Below are 19906 nucleotides of genomic sequence, written 5' to 3'. Positions count from 1 at the left end.
GTTCCTTTGTGACCACATCATAGTATTCAATCAAATTGGTCAGACAAGACTGAAAAAACCCATGCTGTATCCAAGCTATAACTGAAGTCTTGTGGATGATCCTGCAATGCTTCTTTAACCAGTGCCTCCATGAATTTCTCTGCAACAGAAGTTAAACTAACAGGTGTATAACTACTTGTGTCGCCATTTGATCCTTCTTTGTGGATTGGGGTCACATTTCCACATCTCCAGTCCATGGTTAACTCTCCTGAGTCCAAGAAAGCTCTCATAATTATGGCTGAGGGTTGATTTACTTTCCTTTGCTGCCTCCTTTAATACAATTGGATAGATTCCACCCCAGGTGCATTTCTTATGTTTATCTTCAACAATTTCTTCTCCACTTTACTCTCAGTTATTACAAGATTATCTAGCTTACTGCCAGAGTTTAATACACATCTGTTTAATACACATCTGGCATTCCCGTCCCTGAATAACTCCTCTTGTGTGAATGTAGATGCAAAATATTCATTTAGTTTATTAGCTTTCTGAGCAGGATCTTCAACAGCTGAACCATCGATATCAAGTGGAACAATCTGATTCATCCCCTTCCTTCTAGAGTTTACATAAGTAAAGAACTCTTTGCTTTTTTTTTTTTTTTTTTTTGCATCCTTTGCCAAAGATTTCTCATAATCTGCCTCTGCCTGCCTAACCTCCTTTGTGATTTGGTTACAGACCAGCTTATATCTATCATAGGCTTCTGTGTTATCCATTAATTTATATGTATCCGATGCATTTTTCTTCTCTGCCACATGTCTAATTAGTTCATCTGACATCCATTTAGGCCTAAATCTTGAACAATATTTCTCAGTTGGTATGAAAAGCCTAGTAGCTTCCAAGATTAATTCTTTGAATGCTTCTCATTTTGAATTTGCTGTTGGTAACAACAGTTGGATCAGTTGGTCCCACCATATATAATTTAATTACTGTCTCAGACCATTGTAGTCGCCTCTTTGAGTAAATCTCACTTCAGCACACCGTGATCACTGCAACCTACTGGTTCCTTTATCTGCAGATTCTTAATACTTGAAGAATCACTACTGATAATCAGATCAAGAGTTTTACTCCCTCTATTTGCCTCCTGAACATGCTGCTGTAGAAAACAATCATCCAATAAATACACAAAAGCCTTGCTAGTGTGTGTGAGTGACCAACCCACAAATTTCAGTTAATCTCTGGGAAATTAAAATCCCCCATTATAAGACACACTGATTTACTGGCTCACATCTATTTCTCTGCACAACTGCTCATTATACTCATCAGCTTTATTAGGCCTATAATACAAACCTACTCTCATTTTTCATTTCCCAGTACTTATGTCACACCAAACACTCAATATTGCATTGTCTACCAACATCAACTGGATACACTTCCTTAGATTTTGTGTTTCTTAACTAACAGTATAAACCCTCCTCCCTTCCTGTCCTATCTATCCTTCCCATACACATTGCACTCCCCAAATTCCAATTCTGCACTGCTTATGTCTGTGTGACACCATATCTCTGATATCCCAACAATATCTACCTACATCTCTGATATCCCAACAATATCTACCTTTGATGTCTTGGCTAGCTCTTCAAGTTCATCAAATTTATTAACTATACTCCTAGCATTGGTGTACCTGCAAGTATACATGCACCTGTTTCTACTCTTAGTTACCCTAACACAGCCCATGTATTTACTTGTTCCAATATGACTCTCAGCAGTCCTGGAAATTATCATTGCCTTGCTTTCCAGGCTGTTGCTCATTCTAATAGAAGCAGTGCAAGAATCACTTTTGCCTCTGCCTGCGGCTACTCTTAATCTACTAGTCTGTGTACCCCCCAAGCTAGCAGTTTTCCGACCCACCTAACTCTGCTTCGATAGCATCACAAATATTCTTGCACCCTTTCTATTTAAGTGTATCCCATCCATGTAGAAGCAGTCTCTCCTGTTAACAAGCACAGACCAGACTGAGAAAAATTCTACCCCTTGAGCCTTGCACAATCTCTCCAGGGCCAAATGGATCGACAAGGCTCTCATCATATACTCCCTTCTATTGTGCCTGGGCAGAATTGCAGAGTTTCAAATTCAACTCTAACTCATAGCTTTTTTTTTTAGGCACTGACTTGTAATTGTTAAGTAATTCTGCTGGTCTCCTACTCTTTATATCATTAGTGCCAATGTGTACAACAATATTACCCTTTGTGCTCTCAAAAGATGATATCTACTCTACATCATCAACCCTTACCCCTGGCAGACACCCCCTAGTCCTATAATCATATGTAAATACATCTTAGTTGATTGTCATTTAGATCTTCTCAATGTAAAATATAAGTTATTTTATCTTTGTTACCCAATGTATATTAGTTTAGGTAATACCTGAATAAAATATATTAAAAACTCCACGTGGTATATGAGTGGTAAGATATATTATAATTTAAGTGTAACAGGAAATACTATTCCAATACCTACACTGAAACAGTAATTCTTACTAAACTACTGTATTAAGCCAATGAAGCTCACTAATATGGGTCATATTATGTATGTAACAAGAATTACATATTCCACTGGAAGTTTTCTTCTGTACACCACTTGGCTTCTCATTTATATTCAATACAGTAATTCGCTGCTCAACACAAATCACTAATTGAGACTACCTGTTGTCTGACGAGTGACCCAAATAGGTCAGAAACCAGACAAGTGTCTTCGAGCTTTTAATGAAAAACTGATTCATCTACAGGGTAATGTTATATAGTAAAAAATATTAAGCACGTTAAGTACTGAATCATGGATAAATGTAGTCATTTCTAAAGTGCTTAAGCCCAAGGTCTGTCCCTAGAGGGATATAACTGTCTCCGGGTGGTAACGACAGAAAAACATAATGAAGTATTGTGTTATTTAATCAATCTAAGGTTGATATAAAGACATGACATTAGTATATAAAGATATACTAATTCTAGTCATATTTTTATATCAACCCATTAATGCATATGCATATATATTCTTTAAAAAATATACATTGTTTATCTATGGAGGGCCCACACTTTTAAATTCAAGATTCCAGTGACATTTTATACAAGTTGCAAATTAAAGCACACTGTGAAACTTTTGAAAACTATTTAATATATTAATATGATGTTAACCAGATATTAATATGAAAGGTGAAAAACAAATTAGTTTGTTCCTTCAGAATTTTATTCCTCAACCACCAGTTAACACAGCAGCAGCAATCCCCAAGGCAGAATGCACTGGTCCCAAAGGAGGTAGTAATTTTCGGTGACTATTGTCAGAGTAATGGAAAATATGTTGTGCAAAAAGGAGAGAAACCGGACCAGAGTACGTCTGCCAGAGGCAAAAGTAGATGTTGTAGAGAAGATATCTTTTAAGAGCAGCAAAGGTGATGTTGCAAATGGGAGCACTAATGATATTAAGAGTATAAGATCCAATTCACAAGTACTGGGCAATATTGGGAAAGAGTACATGTTGAGAGCCTTGTAATTCATAATTGCATCCTTAGATTCAGGGAAGGTCCCCATGAAACACAGTCCCCATTGTTTCATGGCTATGACCTTCAGAAATGGACTTTAGAAAAATATCACAGACTACTCGATTTGCTTGGAAGCCATGAGTGAATTCCAGATTGGTTTAGTTCCAGATTCGGTAAGAATAATATTGGCCCAAAACTGTGCGATTTATTATTTTTCTCAATTTTTTACGGTAAAATATGAACAAAAAGAAAACATGTAGTTTTAACATTGCAATGAAAAACGGAAATTATTAATAGAATTAGAAAAGATAAAAATTTAGGAAATATCTCCGAAGAGTTTAATGTGGGGATTTCAACAATTTATGACATCAAGAAAAATTCCAGTGCTATAACAGAACTTGTGTCGATTATGGATAGTGAAGGAGGATCTAGCAGGAAAATGACGATGTCGAAACCTGAAAAGGCTGCTTTAGAGAGAGAGTGTGTGCACTTTATTTGTGGTTTCTTCAGAAGCGAAATTTAGGTGGCCTTTTTTTTCTTCTTTTTTTTTGGTAGTTGCTGGCGCATCGGCTTCTGTGGCCATAGTGCACCTCCCAAGGTTTTCTGCAGTACTTTGATCCAAGCCTGAGGCAGGATTCGAACCCGCAACCTTTGGGTTGCCAGGCAGGCATTTTACCCACCTGGCTAGCCCGGTCGGCTTTAGGTGGACCAGTGTCTGGCCTAATGTTGTGTGAAACAGCATTGGATTTTATTGGATTGGATTTTACACAAAGGCGAATCGTGCATTGGCGAATTCGGTTCGTGTTATATAAGATAATTAATAGGTCATGAAAATTAATAGGTAAAGAAGATTTTAAGGCAAGAACAGGCTCAAAAACTTTAAACTGAGATATGGTATAGGCGAACTAGATATTCAAGGTGAGAAACTTTCTGCAGACGAATTGGCAGCGGTGTCCTTTAAAAGTAAGTTCGCTTCAGTTAAGCAAATTACAAGAAAGAAAAAGTTCATAATGTTGATGAGCCGAGCTTATTACGGAAAGCATTACCGAGAAAAACCGTAGCCACTAAAAGAAAAATGCCTGCACCACGTTTTAAAATGAGAAAAGAGTGACTTACAATTGCTGTGTGCACAAATGCTACTGGGATGCACAGATTGTCTGTGCTTGTTAACAGTAAGTTGAAAAAACCGAGAGCATTTAAAAATCTTTCTAATTTACCTATTTGTATAAAAGTCATTAAAATGCCTGGATGGATGTTTCTGTTTTCCAAGATTGGTCTATAATTTTTTTTATGTAATTAATCTTATTTAATTTAATTGTAAGATAAGATTAAATTTATTTAATCTTACCAGATTACATAAATTTAATCTTACCGGAAAATTGGCGATTATCCAGAAAATTTGGCTATCCAGAAGAGGTCTGACATCAATTATTCCAAATAACTGACGCTCTGCTGTACTGTGAAAAATTTTAAAATAAATTTAAACATTTAAAAATCAGTAACACACAGAAGTTACTTTTTCACAATGTATATTTTTAAAAATATGTAGCACCTGTTGTACCTCGCACTAATAAAATATTTCTTTATTCTTGTATTCCTTTTTAATTAATAAGTTTTTTTTAAATACAGTACAGTGAAACTTCTCCTAACGGACACCTTTCTTTAACGGACATCTCTCTACAACGGACATTTTCAAATTCCCCAACTCACCTCCATTGGTTTTAATGTATTTTCAGCTTCTGTCTAGCGGACATTCTCTGTAACGGACGCGGACAAGCAATCTGCACTGTTTCGTTTAGATTAGCACATAATTTGATCTCTCCAACGGACTGCGGGAGAGCTCACGGCCCTTTTTCTATGAACTTTTCTTCCACGTATTGCCTCAATCGTGTGTTTATTTTCTATTTCCGATTCTCTGAATTTTATCAAGGTTTACGTCGCGGTTCTAAACTCTTTTTCAAGAATTTTAAGCCACGTGTAAAACTTCTGATGAATTCGGTGTGTGCGGGGGGGGGGGGAGATTTGGTAGACCTTTCATCTTTTGAGTTTCAGTTTTCAGTTTTGTTCAGTGTCGTGTCGTGTGAAGTGCACAATGTCTTCTCGTAAACATTTAACTTTAAAAGATAAAGTCAAACTCATTAATGCATATGATCAGCAAAAAAATAGTGTTCGCAATCTCGCTGCAAAATTCAAATTCTCGAAGACGCAGGTAAGCGACATCCTAAAGGAAAAAAAATTAACTGCTCAAACAATTTTGGCAACACGGAAATGATCAGGTTCAAAAATCATTCCCGAAAACTGTTGGACTCCAAATTAACAATGTTACATATGAGTGGTTTTGTCGCGCACATGCTAAAAAAAATTCCCATTAATGGGCCTATTATTAGGGAAAAGGCTTTGGAGTTTGCGAAATCTATGGGAGTAAATAAGTTCAAAGCTTCTGTGGGATGGCTAGACAAGTTCAAAACTCGGCATAAAATTTCTTGGAAAACCGTAAGTGGTGAAGGTGGATCTGTTGATACTGGGGTTGTAATAGAATGGACCATCAAATTGGAAGATTTATGTTGTGATTTTGAAGCTAAGGATATTTACAACTGTGACGAAACAGGGTTGTTTTTTAAAGCTCTTCCTGAAAAAACAATGAGTCTAAAAAACAAAAAGTGCCTGGGCGGAAAAATTTCTAAGGAACACTTGACTGTACTATTGTGTACAAATATGCTGGGAGACTTTGAACAACCTCTTGTTATAGGAAAACCAAAAAATCCTCGTTGTTTCAAGGACATAAAGTTGAATCTTTTGAATGTTGACTGGAAGTCTAATAAAAAAGCGTGGATGACACGAGATATCATGAGCGAATGGATAAGTCACTTTAACCAAAACATGATTCGTCAAAACAGAAAAATTATTCTTTTCATGGATAATGCTGCATCTCACCTGCACATTGAATTGTCCAACAATCAAATCGTTTGTCTGCCACCAAACACATCTGCAGAGTGTCAGCCCTTGGATCAAGAGATAATAAAAAATTTTAAACTTCACTACAGAAAACGTGTTTTAAGACATCTCATTGCAAACATGAATGATGTAACATGTGCAAGTGACCTTGCAAAGAAAATCAGCATCCTAGATGCGATTCAATGGATTTCCTCTTCAGTAAACGCAATTAGAAAACAAACTGTCGTGAACTGTTTTGTAAAGTCTGGCTTCTCAAATGCAAAAATTGAAGTTGTGAACAGCAATGTGGAGCACCAAGAAGAACAAGAACTTCAACATCTATTGATAACGTACGATACTTCAGCTACAAGTGACCCTGCTACAAAGATATAGACTCGAACCTCACTACAGAAGATGGTGCGCTAGATATCAACGACATTATCATCGATATTGTTCAAGAAGTTCCTCATGAGGATGAAGAAATGGAAGGAGGTCATTCTGTTGAAGAACATATTAACGACGAACCACCAATGAAAATAGAAGAAGCGCTCATACAATCAATCGTTTAAAAATGTTTTTCGCCGCTGAAGAAGATACGAAGGACTTCGATGGTTTCTTCACTTCAAACAAATGATGAAAACAAAATTATCAGACGGAAGAAGATGCAGAAGAAAATAAGTAATTACTGTAGGTATTTTTCTTAAGATAAAGATAATAATATGCATAGCACAATTGTATGTATATTATTTACAAAAATATTGTTCAAAATCTGTATATAATTTAATTTTACATTAAACGTTTAACGATTTTTTTCTTTTTTCTTTTTTTATTCCCTCAGACTCCTTGTTAGCGGACACCTCTCTAATAGACATATTTTCATTCCCCATGGCTGTCCGTTAAAGGGAAGTTTCACTGTATATACATTATGAAGTGCACAAATTTAAATTACTTTTCTTCATTTCAAAGATAATAATGGTGGTCCACCAAACAACTGTTCGTGTTACATACTTTCACATCTTACTAGTGGATTAATCAAAGGACCCTGGAACACCAACTAGCACTAGTTACATGATGTTAGTAATTCTAAGAATATCTATGGTTTAAATGCACTTCTCTATCCTTCCTTGCACTCAACCACTAACAAACCTGATAAATTATGCTGATTATTGGTTTCAGATACAGTCAGTCCTCGTATAGTACGATAGTTGTGTTCCTAGAAACCCTCGTGCAATGCAAAATCGTGCAATATAAACAACAGGCCCTATGGGAAAAATAGGGTTAGGTGCCGACCACCCAAGATTGAACACACATTGGTAACCAAAACATTACCAAACACAACAGATAATAATAATTTTTTTATTATTATTATATTATGTTTTATTATAATATAATAAATAATAAAAAATACGTAAGTATTTTATTACGACTATTACGTAATAAAATGTTGCTAATGCTTTTGCTTCTATTGTAAGCAAACTTGTTTTTTGTTTGATTTTCTATCCAAACAGATGACAGCCGTTCCATCTCTTCTTTGTATTTTAATCTAATGGATTTTAATTACACTTTGAGTTGTTCCTGCTATGAAAGTTGTTTTTATTTTCTCTGCATTCTTTGTAATTCTCGGGGTTGCCTCATTTAGGTCTGTAGCACGTTCAATATCACATGGTGTTTCATTTCGCTCAAAGCGTTTCACAATTTCATATTTTTTCTCTATCGACCGAGGCGGACTGGCTATAAGCCTTACCGTGGAAACCCCAGAGGCTGGTGTGATTCTGGCCATAAACCATAGTATGAGGCCACTATAAATTTCCCCGGGTAAGCATTTTTGACCCAGTCCGCCTCTGTTTATCGATATTGCTTTTATTTTTCTCTCTGAATCTGCAGTGTCTTCAAAGGACACTTCCTTTTCACACCTTTTATGTATTTTACTCATTTTTAGGGAATAAAGCACAATTACAAAATGAGGAGGCACACTTGATACACATAAACAAAGCTGCGCGCGTGTGGCAACTGAATAAACAACACCGTAAACGCAGAAATACACTATTAACACCTCACATTTCTAGGGGTTACTACCACAAAACAATAAAAACAATTTCCAGTTGCGTTTCCGCTAGTGGAATCCATTATAAACTGGTAGTAAACTCGATCTAATTGAATTTGCGATTATACCGATAGCTGGAATTGTGTTGGTTTTTACGTTATTATGGTGAAATGTTTTTCCCCTTCACTGATATAAAACACAAATACATTTTCAGAATCTTCCCTTCATTCCTATTGTGTTGTGTTCGGTTGAGGTGATTCTGCGTTCGACTGCCATTTCTTGTAAACACAAAGGCGAATCGTGCATAGGCGAATTCGGTTCGTGTTATATAAGATATCGTTCCCCTCTTTATAAATCGTGTATGATCGAATTTGTGTAGTGTAAACAAGTGTTATACGAGAACTGACTGTATTAGATATTTCCAGCTCTGTCAGGCTTTTACAGATCGATTTGTAATACCACACTGTCACTTATTTTTTGTGTTTCTATTAAAATATTAATTTATCAGACGATTTAAATGTTCTGATGGGCAACCAATTTTAACATAAATCTGTCTTTCGGCAGAACTTTGCAATGCTAGGGGAGAAAAAAATACAGGGGGGCGTTTAAATATCACAGCTTATGGGACAGGGCATTTCATTAACTGTGAACATCAGGGTAGAGAAACAATTTCAATTCCAATGTATAGGTTAGTGCAATAGCATCAGTTTAATTTGTAGCCATCTACCAGAGTAGCTAAACTGGCATCATTTTAATTATATCTCATATTGTGAATGCCTTCACAACAATTTGCCATGATATTGTACTACCTCGAATAAGTAAAACTTCACGTGGAGAAGACTACTGCTATTTATTCTCAGCAGATATAACCACCCAGATGGCAACGTTTTGAATCTTATTGGCTTCTCATTGGTGGGTGGGCAGGTTGGTTGGTTGGTTTTGTTTTTATTGGCGCATTAGCTACTGAGGCTATAATGCGCCAAGACCAGGTCGTATATAGAAAATTTTAAACTTTCAGTGACCTACTTAGTTAGGTCAAGATGTATAACATATGTATAAAAGAAAAATATAAATTTTATATAAGAGCAAAAATGTTTATTGACTTTAAAAAGGTAAAAACAGCAGACACATGGTCATTGTCAGATAAAATCTGACTGAGTGTATACGGCTCAGTCAGATGATTAAAAGCGGTAGAACGGATATTGCTAAAATCTGGACAATCAATTAAAATGTGTCTAAAAGTTAAAATTGTGCCACAGGACTCACACATAGGAGGGTCATCAGCCCTCAGCAAAAATGAATGTGTCAAATGACTATGTCCTATGCGGGTCCGGGCAAGAACAACTTCCTCCTTACGATTCCTGCGCAGACTAGACTGCCACGGTTCAATTACAGGCTTTATACAATATAGTTTATTCCCAGTCTGTCTATTCCACGAGTCCTGCCATTGGGAGTGTATCTTCTGCTGTATTGTTTGCCTGTAGTCTGTATAGGGGGCTGACAGGCAGCGATTGTTATTGGGGATTGCTGATTTGGCTGCGGTGTCAGCCAAATCATTTCCCTTAATCCCAACGTGGCTCGGAATCCAGCAGAAGCGGATATCATATTCATGTTCCCGGAGGAAGTGAATCTTCTGCTGAATGCTAGACAGAACCGGATGAGCATTATATCTCACAGATATTAAAGCCTGTAACACACTGAGAGAGTCAGAATACAAAATGAACTGTTGGTATTGGCATTCACTAATGTGATCCAAGGCTAACTCTATAGCGTGCAGCTCTGCAGTAAATATGCTGCATTCAGAGGGAATCTGCTCCGATGTAGTGCTGTCTGTAAAGACAGCAGCAGATCCCACATATGATTCCGACTTCGAGCCGTCTGTGTAAACTGGCGCGAAGTCAGAATATTCAGCTCGGTGTGCTGAATAAAGCTGCAGGTAGACAAAACGATGGAGTGTCCGACTTTCCCCAATTTCTAAGGGACAAGTCACATGCTGGGAAATGCGCATGCCAGGGTGGAAGGTGTTGCTTCGGTGTTTGGGCAATCTTGTCTACCTTGATATTAAATTCTTTGAGTAGCTCTTGCAGACGAATACCAAAAGGTCGGTTGGCAGTCTTACGGGGTGGGCAGGTACCCCGGTGTTGCAATAATGACACTCCAGTTATGAAGCATAACTCCACAATATGAGAGATTAAAGTTATTAAAACGATGCCAAATTAACTACTCTGGTAGATGGCTAGAATTAAACTGATGCTACTGCACTAACCTATACATTAGTTATTCTACCACATAGCATGAGGCTCTTGCCCTAAAATACTCTATAGTCTCTGCACAACTGGATTGTCATTATTGCAACACCAGGGTATCTGCCACCCACTGATTAGAAGCCAATAAGATTCGACAAGGTGCCGTCTGGGTGGTGGTATCCGCTGAGAATAAGTAACAGTAGTCTTCTCCACCGGTGAAGTGTTACTTATTCAAGGTACAATACCATGGCAACTCATTGTGAAAGCATTCACAATATGAGATATAATTATAATGATGCTAATTTAACTACTTTGGTAGATGGCTATGAATTAAACTGATGCTATTGCACTAGTCTATAAGTTAGTTATTCTACCACGTAGCATTAGGCTCTTGCCCTAAAATACTCTCATCTCAATTGCTAAAAAGTACAAAGTCTGTCTAATCTGATACTTTTACACTAGAATTTGAGAACCAAGAACTAGAAAATATCATTTAAGAACTGGTTCAAGTGAGATGGAAACACGAAATTCTCTGCATAAATCCTTTCTATTCCGTAAATGTCTTCAAGACATCAACTAAATCTCTTATCAACTTTAATCATCACAAATAATGAGATCAATAAAATATTAAATTAAACTAGAATTTCAATTACCATTGAAGAATTTCCAACTCCTGGAGGTGGTTGCTGTTGTTGCGGTTGCTGTTGTCTTAATTTTTGTAACTGTAACTGAACGTTTGGAGATATCATTTGTGGTCTTGGTTGTTGTGGAGTTGGTGCCACAATACCCCCTACTGAACCTAAAACTATGAAATAACAGTGAATAGTTGTAAATACATTTATGAAAATCATAACTCTTGTTTAAAATGCTTTATGCACTATGTAAATTCTTCATCTTCCAAATCTATACATGATTACTAAAATTTATTTATCAGTACTTACACCTGGCCTGCTGCATAACATGAGGATTCATTCTCTGTTGTGGGAATTGATTAACAACAACATTGGGAGATGATGATGAACCAATGTCTGACTGTGATAAAGGCTGAACCTGAACCTGCTGTGTCTGTGAAATGGGAATAGCACTTATAGTACCACCTGAACCAAGAAGTGGAGTAGTCATTTGAGTCTGTCCTGGCTGAGACTGTATGGTAATGGCAGTATTTCCACCTTGGTTAGCTAAGTTACGAAGAGCACTCATTGGATCTGACACCTGGCCACCAGATGTAGTTCCACCACCAGATGGTGCCATAGTTGAAGCAGCAGTTGCTTGTGCCAAACCTGGCTGAATTGTCTTCTTTGAATCTGAAACATTAAAAAATATGAATAATATGTTAAGTAATTTGTGGATTATTACAGTTTCAAGATAACACTAGATTTAAAGCTAAGTGAAAGTTTTGGCCATATGCAGTCCAAAAAGTTAGAGCCTGAAGAAGCAGATTCTGTTCTAAGAAACATGTTTCTTTGTCAAAGCAACTAAGGCCACAAAGCATCCACATATGTCCATATGGTCAAGTTTGCCTGCTTTGGTGGATGAAAAACCTGATTTATGAGAGGGCAAAGTTTGTTTAAGAGAAGTGAATAGTATTAATTTCCTGTTGAATCAACACAAGTGCAACAGGCTACAAACTGAGAAGGATAATAAGCTCTTCTCCTTTGCAGCTATTAATTTAAATGTAATACATTTCAGTCTGTAAAGACGCAGATGAAGCTATTTTTTTTTTTTTTTTTTTTTTTTTGTTTTCTCAGAATATGCATGGAATTTTAATCTGTAGAAGATATGATTAAAAAAAAAAGTAACTCATCCATCCAGAGATTCTTGAAGAAATACCATGTTAATCAAGCATTCTCTCACAAACCAAACCTATGTTGTCTGTTTTGTAAAGAAGACAAACCTGTACAGCTAAAAGAAATCAAAACTCATGAAATGCATGGCATGCTTTTAGTAAATGTGATTGTAGGAAAGTTGTGTGCTGAAGAACCAAGTCAGCCTCAACTTCTAAATATAGAATGTTGGAAGGAATGACATACTATAACTGCTCAATTTGCAAATGATTCTCTTAAAATTTTATAGCCTAAGAGTGGAAACAACAAAAAAGGTACTCCTAATGGTAACCAATACAGCTATACATGGTGAGGGCAGCATTATATATGGCATCTCCTTTGAATGATAGATAACAGGAATCATTCTTTCCAAATCTAACTTGCATAACTTATTTGGGTAAGCTGACCAGATCTTCTGGTGACCAAAGTGAGACACTTGGTTAAAATTAGTGATAGACATAATCAAATGATTTCCATAATGAAATGATATGATTAATAATCAGTCATGACTTGATTATGCCCATTACCAGATAAAACAAAGCCACATTATAAGGCATTCTACTATTGTAAAAATAAAAGTACCAAGAAATTTCCTGGTATCTTGTTGGTCCAATCTGGTCAAGGTTTTAGCATTCAAAGGAGATGCCATATATAATGAATGACTTCAGCCAATTACATTAAGTTTTCATTACAGCATAAACATAAGTTATCTAAAAGACATTCTGCTTTTGTTATGGAGCAACATTTTGTTAAATAAATGGCAATGAATTTAACTTTATCTATGGGTGTTACATAAATGTATATTATTCAGTTATTCACAATTTGTAAAGAAATGGAGGGGTACAATGTGACCCCCCCCAATAATCCACAATGTGATATGTAAAAAAGGATACTGTATTTATACTGTTTGATTGCATTAGAAAATAAAAATCAAGAGATACAGGTAGGCAGAGAGTGCATATAACGTAGGCATTACAGTACCAGTCAATATTACTGAAGGAGTTATATATTTCCATCAAGAGGCAAATCATAAATGTTTTTCCACAAGCAGCTGAGCCCAGTACTAAACACTAGGGGATTTCACTAATTGTAACAATACAAATACTTGTATTGTTGCAATCATACTATTCAACAAATGGCTACAATAAAATGGGTAATTAGGCTATTGGCCTAACCTTTTCTAAATGATGAGATGATTCAGTAGAGTAAGCAGCGGGTGTGTTCATTTCATTGTTCATACTAAATATTTCAAACTGAAGTGTGATGCTAATGTCACTAAAATTGATTCAGTAGAATAAGTAGCGGGTATGAGCATAAAATGTTAATTGTTCATGATTTCGGTTCTGGCTGTTCGAAATTTAGTAAGATCATTACACATAAAACATCTTTCATGCATACAGGGTACAAGTGTTTCTTTTTTTTTCTTTTTGTACTTTTATGGAATTTAAACAATATGGATTTTAAGGTGAGTAATGAGAGATAAGCTTTTGCTATAAAATTTTAATGAAAAAAAAAACTTATCTGTGAAAAGATCTAAAACTCCCATATGCTTTCTTCTTCCTTTCACAAATGAGTGGTCTCAGTTCTAATCTCAATGATGTCTATTTCCATTTACAGTCTGCCAAACCACATGTACTTTTTCTGACAGAATCACAGTTATTGGTTGATTCAAATTATTCACTGTACAATTCCTTTCACTTCAAATGTGGTACTTGTGCATATGTCCACTCTGATATTCTCTGTCAGAGCCTTAGTAATTTGGAATCTCCTTTTTTCAATCTTCTCCAGCTGAAAATCTCTCTACCACATTCTGTCAAATTCATCTGTTGCCTCTATCATTCTCTCAACTCCATTAATCACTTGGAACTCTAACTTCCTGTCTCTGAAGCCTGACTTTCTCCAATTGTACTTTCCTAAAAGCAAGGTAATTTTAAAGTTTACAACTCCAGATGGCTTCCGTTTTCTACTCACACAGACCCAGCTGGTCAAGATGTTGAGGCTTCTGCAATTACTCATGACCTTGCATAGATTGTTCATTTAACTACCAGAATACCAGAGAATCCCAATCATACAGCCAACAAACTTGATATTTTTCTCACAAACAATTTTTCTGAGTACATGGTCAAGGTGAGTGTCCTCTGGGCACCTCAGATTATAACCTGGTGATGGTCTCTTCTCCAACAGCCTTTCTCTCATGGCCATTCTCAAGAATGCATGGCATTAAAAGAATGCAATCAGATGATCTGCTCGATTTATTTTCTTTTCCTTGGTTGGATTACTGTTTCAAATCTTTTTATGCCAAAGTTTGCTAAGATTGTTTCAGTGAAATCATTCTTCTAGGGATGAAATCCTTTATTCTACACTACACCTTAAAATCTCATCCTTTATCTAAACCTTGGTTCTCCAATATTGTGCTAAGGCTGTTCAAGAGAAGAATGCTGCATATCGTAATTGGCTTGTATACAAATCTACAAGTTTATTTTCTATCTACACCAAAGTTGGCAACTATTGTAAAGCAATTATTAATCAGTCCGAACTAGATTCCGAATAGGCTTAGAGTGGAAAGCTTGCTTCATGTTGAAATAGTAGTTGAGCATTCTGGTCTCTTGGCAAAGCTATTGGCCAGAACTTTTGCCCATTTCTCTTCCCAACTCTGTCAAAACTAGTATGGTTCTATTGCCACTTCAGCCAAAGTTAAAGCTGACCTGCTAGCATCCTTTTTTGTCTTCCAACTCTTGTATTAACGATCTTGGTAAACTTCCCACCATACCCAGTACACTCCATTCAATGCCTCATGTGGTGTTTGGTCAAAAGGATGCCAGAAGGATTTTGAACAGTCTTGAGGCTAAGAAAACTCCAGGTCCTGTTCTATCACTTTTTTCACTTCCTCATTCCACAAGTATTTTCCCTTCTGCTTGAAAATTTGCTTATATCCATCAAATTCCTAAAAAGGGTGACAAATCCCTCCCATCCAATTACACTGAACAACAAATATCTTGTTACAGGCATGAAAGTAAGTTTACTTTATAGATTTTGGGGTGCTTAAAATGGCAGATTGGCTCATTTTCAAAAAAAGTACTTTTTTATATTTATACAAGATATTTATTATTTATATGGCAGTAAGAATGTAGCTGCAAATATACCTATATCAAACACAGGGCCTTTTTGACTTTCACTTGTATTCAGCTTCAGAAGCAATAATCGGCTAACGTGGCTTCACTCCATTTGCTTTTGTATCTTTCTTCCATTGCTGCAATGTCTTGGAGGAAGCACTTATGATGTTCGTCACTGACAGCACCAGTTTGGCAGGAAGAAATCCAGGTATGAGTGCAAGAAATGCATCTTCAATGATATGTTACACCCCCAGTTTTTCATGAGAAGTAATGAGATCTTCCACAAGCTGCCTGTAATTGCCAGCTTTAACATGTCCTAGAAAATTAGTCAAAATATTTCAAAAGGCTTTCCACACTGATTTCTTGCTATCACTAAGGGCATATTCGAACTGTTTGTCTTTGAAAAGTTGCCTTATTTGTGGACCAATGAAAATGCCTGCCTTAATGTTCTCTGTACTAAATCTTGGGAATTTCTCTGGAAGTGTGTGAAGGCAAGACTTGCAGAGCCTTTACAAAATTTTCCATGAGTCCCCAGTTTGATGTGGATTGGTGGGAGCAGAACTTTATTTCGATTTATCAGAGGTTCAAATGCTATGTTCTTCATTCCAGGTGTTAATGATTTTCATCGAGGCCAACTCTTGTCGTAGTGCATATCCTTGGCACGGCTATCCCACTTGCAGAAAAATCGACAATACTTAGTGTAACCCTTTTGTAGTCTTAATGCCATTCAACTTCTGATAGTTGTACACCTATGAGGATGTTCTCCATGTTTGTGTAGGTTTCTTTTTTGTGGACAGCACACGCAAGAAGTATTGTGAAGGCAGCATATTTCCATTGCGCAATAACACAACCTTAGGCAGCTATAAGATACTTAAGGCTGTGAACCTTAGAAGCATCTATAAATAGTCTCCATTCTTTGAGAACATGCCTCACATTCGTTGCTGCCGTTAGACAACCAAAATCCTTACAAACAGTGGGTTCACCTTCTGTTTGATAGAATTTGTCTTTATTTCGAGTGTGAAATGCTACTTTTACAGAATGATCTAGAACAGTGGTTTCTAAACTACTGAGACCTACAGACCCTTTCAAAAATCAAAAAAGTTAATGGACCCCTTAAAAAAAAAAAAAAAAAAAAAAGTTTGCGGACCCCTATATATAACAGATGCATATATTATATGCATACGTATATATGTGTGCAGGGTCAACCACTGTTTTGTGGACCCCCGAGAACTGGTCTACGGACCCCAATTTGGAAACAGTGATCTAGAAGATTTCGCTGTTGTAGCCTCAAGGCCAAAAGCAATGCCTTATTCTTTGGCAGTTTGAGATCCCTGTCGAGGTCATTAATCTCACTTTCTGTGATCTTATGTGGTTCAGAAGGATAAAGGTTAGGACAAAATGGTGGATCCCTTGACGTAGACAGCTGTGTACTGCTTAGTGTATATCAAGTTGATGTTCATCAGTGTCTTCATCTTCAGGAATAGGTAGCACTTCACCGTGAGGCATGGAACGAATTGCAGATGATATATTTGGGTATGTCACTGTCCACTTTTTCTTCATTGCCATCCCTTTTCTAATAGGTGGCACCATACAGAAGTAACAATTTGATGTGATTTGTTGGTTCCCTTCACATCATGGGCATGCGAAAGGCATAAAACGTCCCTTTTGATTCACCCACGCGTTGAGTTTTGATAAATAGGTAGTGCAGCATATGTGTGGAGTCCAGTTCTTGTCCTTGTCACCTACTTTACACCCAATGTACAAGAAGTAGGCTTTCTTATGGCTTGAGTTAAAGGATGTTTTCTTGAAACTAAAGTGACTTCTCCACATATGTAAAAGAAATCCAGGGACTGACACCTGGTGATTATGGGCTTGGCACACCCAGGGTTCTGAGCTGGATATCATCATTCTTCTCTTCTTGGTGATTCCCTTCTACTTTTAACTCACTCTCTCTCTCTCTCTCTCTCTCTCTCTCTCTCTCTCTCTCTCAGGGTAACTCGGAATTTTTTTTTGGCTGGTGCAGCATAAGCTTCGGGCTTCCTTGCACCATTCAGCTAATAATAATAATAAATCATCCGGACTATTCACATAATTACAGAGCATATTAATCTCACACGAACAAATTTTGCCAAAAAGTAGGAATCTTATAGAGTACTGTTAACTGAGAACAAATTACCCAGTACATAGCCATATTCGAGAGTTACTGCAACAGAGTTGAAGACTCATTTGAGGCAACAATTTATGTGATGCAGGGCAAGGAGACAGTTGTCAATCATGTGATAAGAGTTTAGTGGTACTGAAACTGTGGCACTGTCATGCATTTAGCCGAGAGCCAAAGTCTATAATGTAGAGTAACTGGCTAATATGAGACTGCAACTGCAATTCGAAAACAAGAACCAACTGACACATTTTAATGTGATTTTCATGTTCAGCATCATAAAATTAGTCTTAGTCATAATATTTTACGTGTTGACCAGTGTTATCCATTGCACTTACTTCCTAATTGAAAATAAAGTGGCACTGAGCAGATTCCTGTGGCATGCATTCTTCTTGAACAAAGTACTGCAAATGAGTGTTTTGATAGTGCATCTGAAATGTTATATTGCAAAAAATTTTGGATGACAGTGTAGTTGCCCAGAAACAGTGCAACTGCACTATGAGGTGCAGTTGCACTGTTACAAAAATCTCTACAGTTCCAGTGAATTATATTATGCATTATTTTTGTTTAGCAGAGGACAAATTTGTCTTTCTTCAACGTACCCAGTTTATTTTGGTTGGTTTTAGCCTTTTCTTTCTTTCTTTTCTTATGATATAGATATGGGACAATGTCCAATATATGTCACCTTCTTAGATCATAGATCTGCATAGATCTCTAATATTTCCTCTTGGTCAAGTTTATCATTTATATCACCATACAGGTATATGGATGACTTTTTTCACATTAGATTCCTGTCTTTCCATTTCTCATCGCCAGATTGTGGTGGTAGCTGCAGGGAATGAAATCAGTATATTGCTTGCTTCAGCACTTGCTTAGAAGATTTTTGTGTAGTTGTAAATAGTGGAATAAGCCCAGCTAGCAAGAAATATTCGCAGGAATCAATACATTGGTCTGTGTTACTACAGACTGTTGTTTCTGTGTTGTCATAGCATATCATAAACTAATGTTATTAGTGGAGTCCCTCAGGGTTCAGTATTGGGTCCATTATTGTTTTCTGTATTTATAAATGATATTGATGATGGTATATCAAGCTTAATGTCCAGGTTTGCAGACGATACGAAGGTTGGCAGGGTTATCAAGGACACTACTGACACTATGCTACTGCAACAGGATCTGGAAAGGTTGAGCAGATGGGCTGAGAGGTGGCAAATGAAGTTTAACATTGACAAATGTAAAGTACTACATATGGGAAACAGCATATCAACTCTGTGGTACTACACTGACAGTGGTAGAGAATGAAAGGGACCTGGGGGTGGTTGTGCAGGCAGATATGAAGTTCTCTGAGCAGTGCAGACGGGCTGCAAGAGTAGCTCATGGTGTATTGTCAATGATATATAGGAATTTTTCTAGCAGGGATAAGGAGGTGATTATTCCCTTGTATAAGGCAATGGTCAGGCCACACCTAGAGTACTGTATACAGGTCTTGAGGCCTCATTTCAAGAAGGATGTAGAGATGCTGGAACGATTACAGAGAAGGGCAACAAGATTGCTGAATGGAACAAAGGGGTACTCTTACGAAGAAAGGCTTAAGTTTTGCAAATTACAGTGTCTGGGGACTAGTCACCAGCGAGGTGATCTGATAGAGGAGTATAAAGCCTTCAATGGTTTGAGCATGCTCAATGCTGAAGGGATTCTTCCTCTTGCTCAGAGTAATCACCTGAGAGGGCATAAATTCAAATTGAGGAAAGACAGATGTAGGATAGATGTGAGGAAATTTGCCTTTAGCCAGCGGGTGGTTGGTTGGTGGAACAGACTTCCATCCCTTGTCGTGGAAGTTGATAGCCTAAATAAGTTTGCTCAGCTGGACAGGTATTTCGAACGATCAGAGGGGTGAAGTAGAAGTGGTTATTTTTTATTTATTTATTTATTTTTTTTGGCTGATGCTGCATAAGCTTGCTTTCTTGCATCAAATGCCTCTACTAATGCTAATGTTTTAAATATGATAAAACTTGCTTTTTTTGCAGCCTGATTATGTCATCGTGTTTTTTGTTTCATATTCCTATATTTGCTGTTCTGTTTCATA

General features: G+C 37.0%; 1 protein-coding gene across 8 annotated transcripts in view; it reads right to left on the bottom strand.

Annotated features, from left to right (window-relative positions):
- MED15 (mediator complex subunit 15) overlaps positions 1-19906 on the bottom strand; it is a 442919-nt gene that overhangs the window by 195299 nt on the left and 227714 nt on the right. For all 8 annotated transcript variants that reach the window (XR_016546979.1, XM_090374288.1, XM_090374289.1 and 5 more), the window contains 2 exons: positions 11671-12033; positions 11383-11534 (listed from right to left, as the gene is read on the bottom strand). Coding sequence is in view for 7 of the 8 variants with exons in the window: in XM_090374288.1 (XP_090230414.1) it covers positions 11383-11534; positions 11671-12033 (515 nt within the window). In the remaining variant the exon portion in view is untranslated. The remainder of the gene's footprint in view (positions 1-11382; positions 11535-11670; positions 12034-19906) is intronic.

Source organism: Mastigoproctus giganteus, chromosome 5 (assembly GCF_048544385.1).
Source record: "Mastigoproctus giganteus isolate SK-2022 chromosome 5, ASM4854438v1, whole genome shotgun sequence".
In the NCBI taxonomy this organism is placed as follows: domain Eukaryota; kingdom Metazoa; phylum Arthropoda; class Arachnida; order Uropygi; family Thelyphonidae; genus Mastigoproctus; species Mastigoproctus giganteus.
This window is presented reverse-complemented; position numbering and strand designations above follow the sequence as displayed.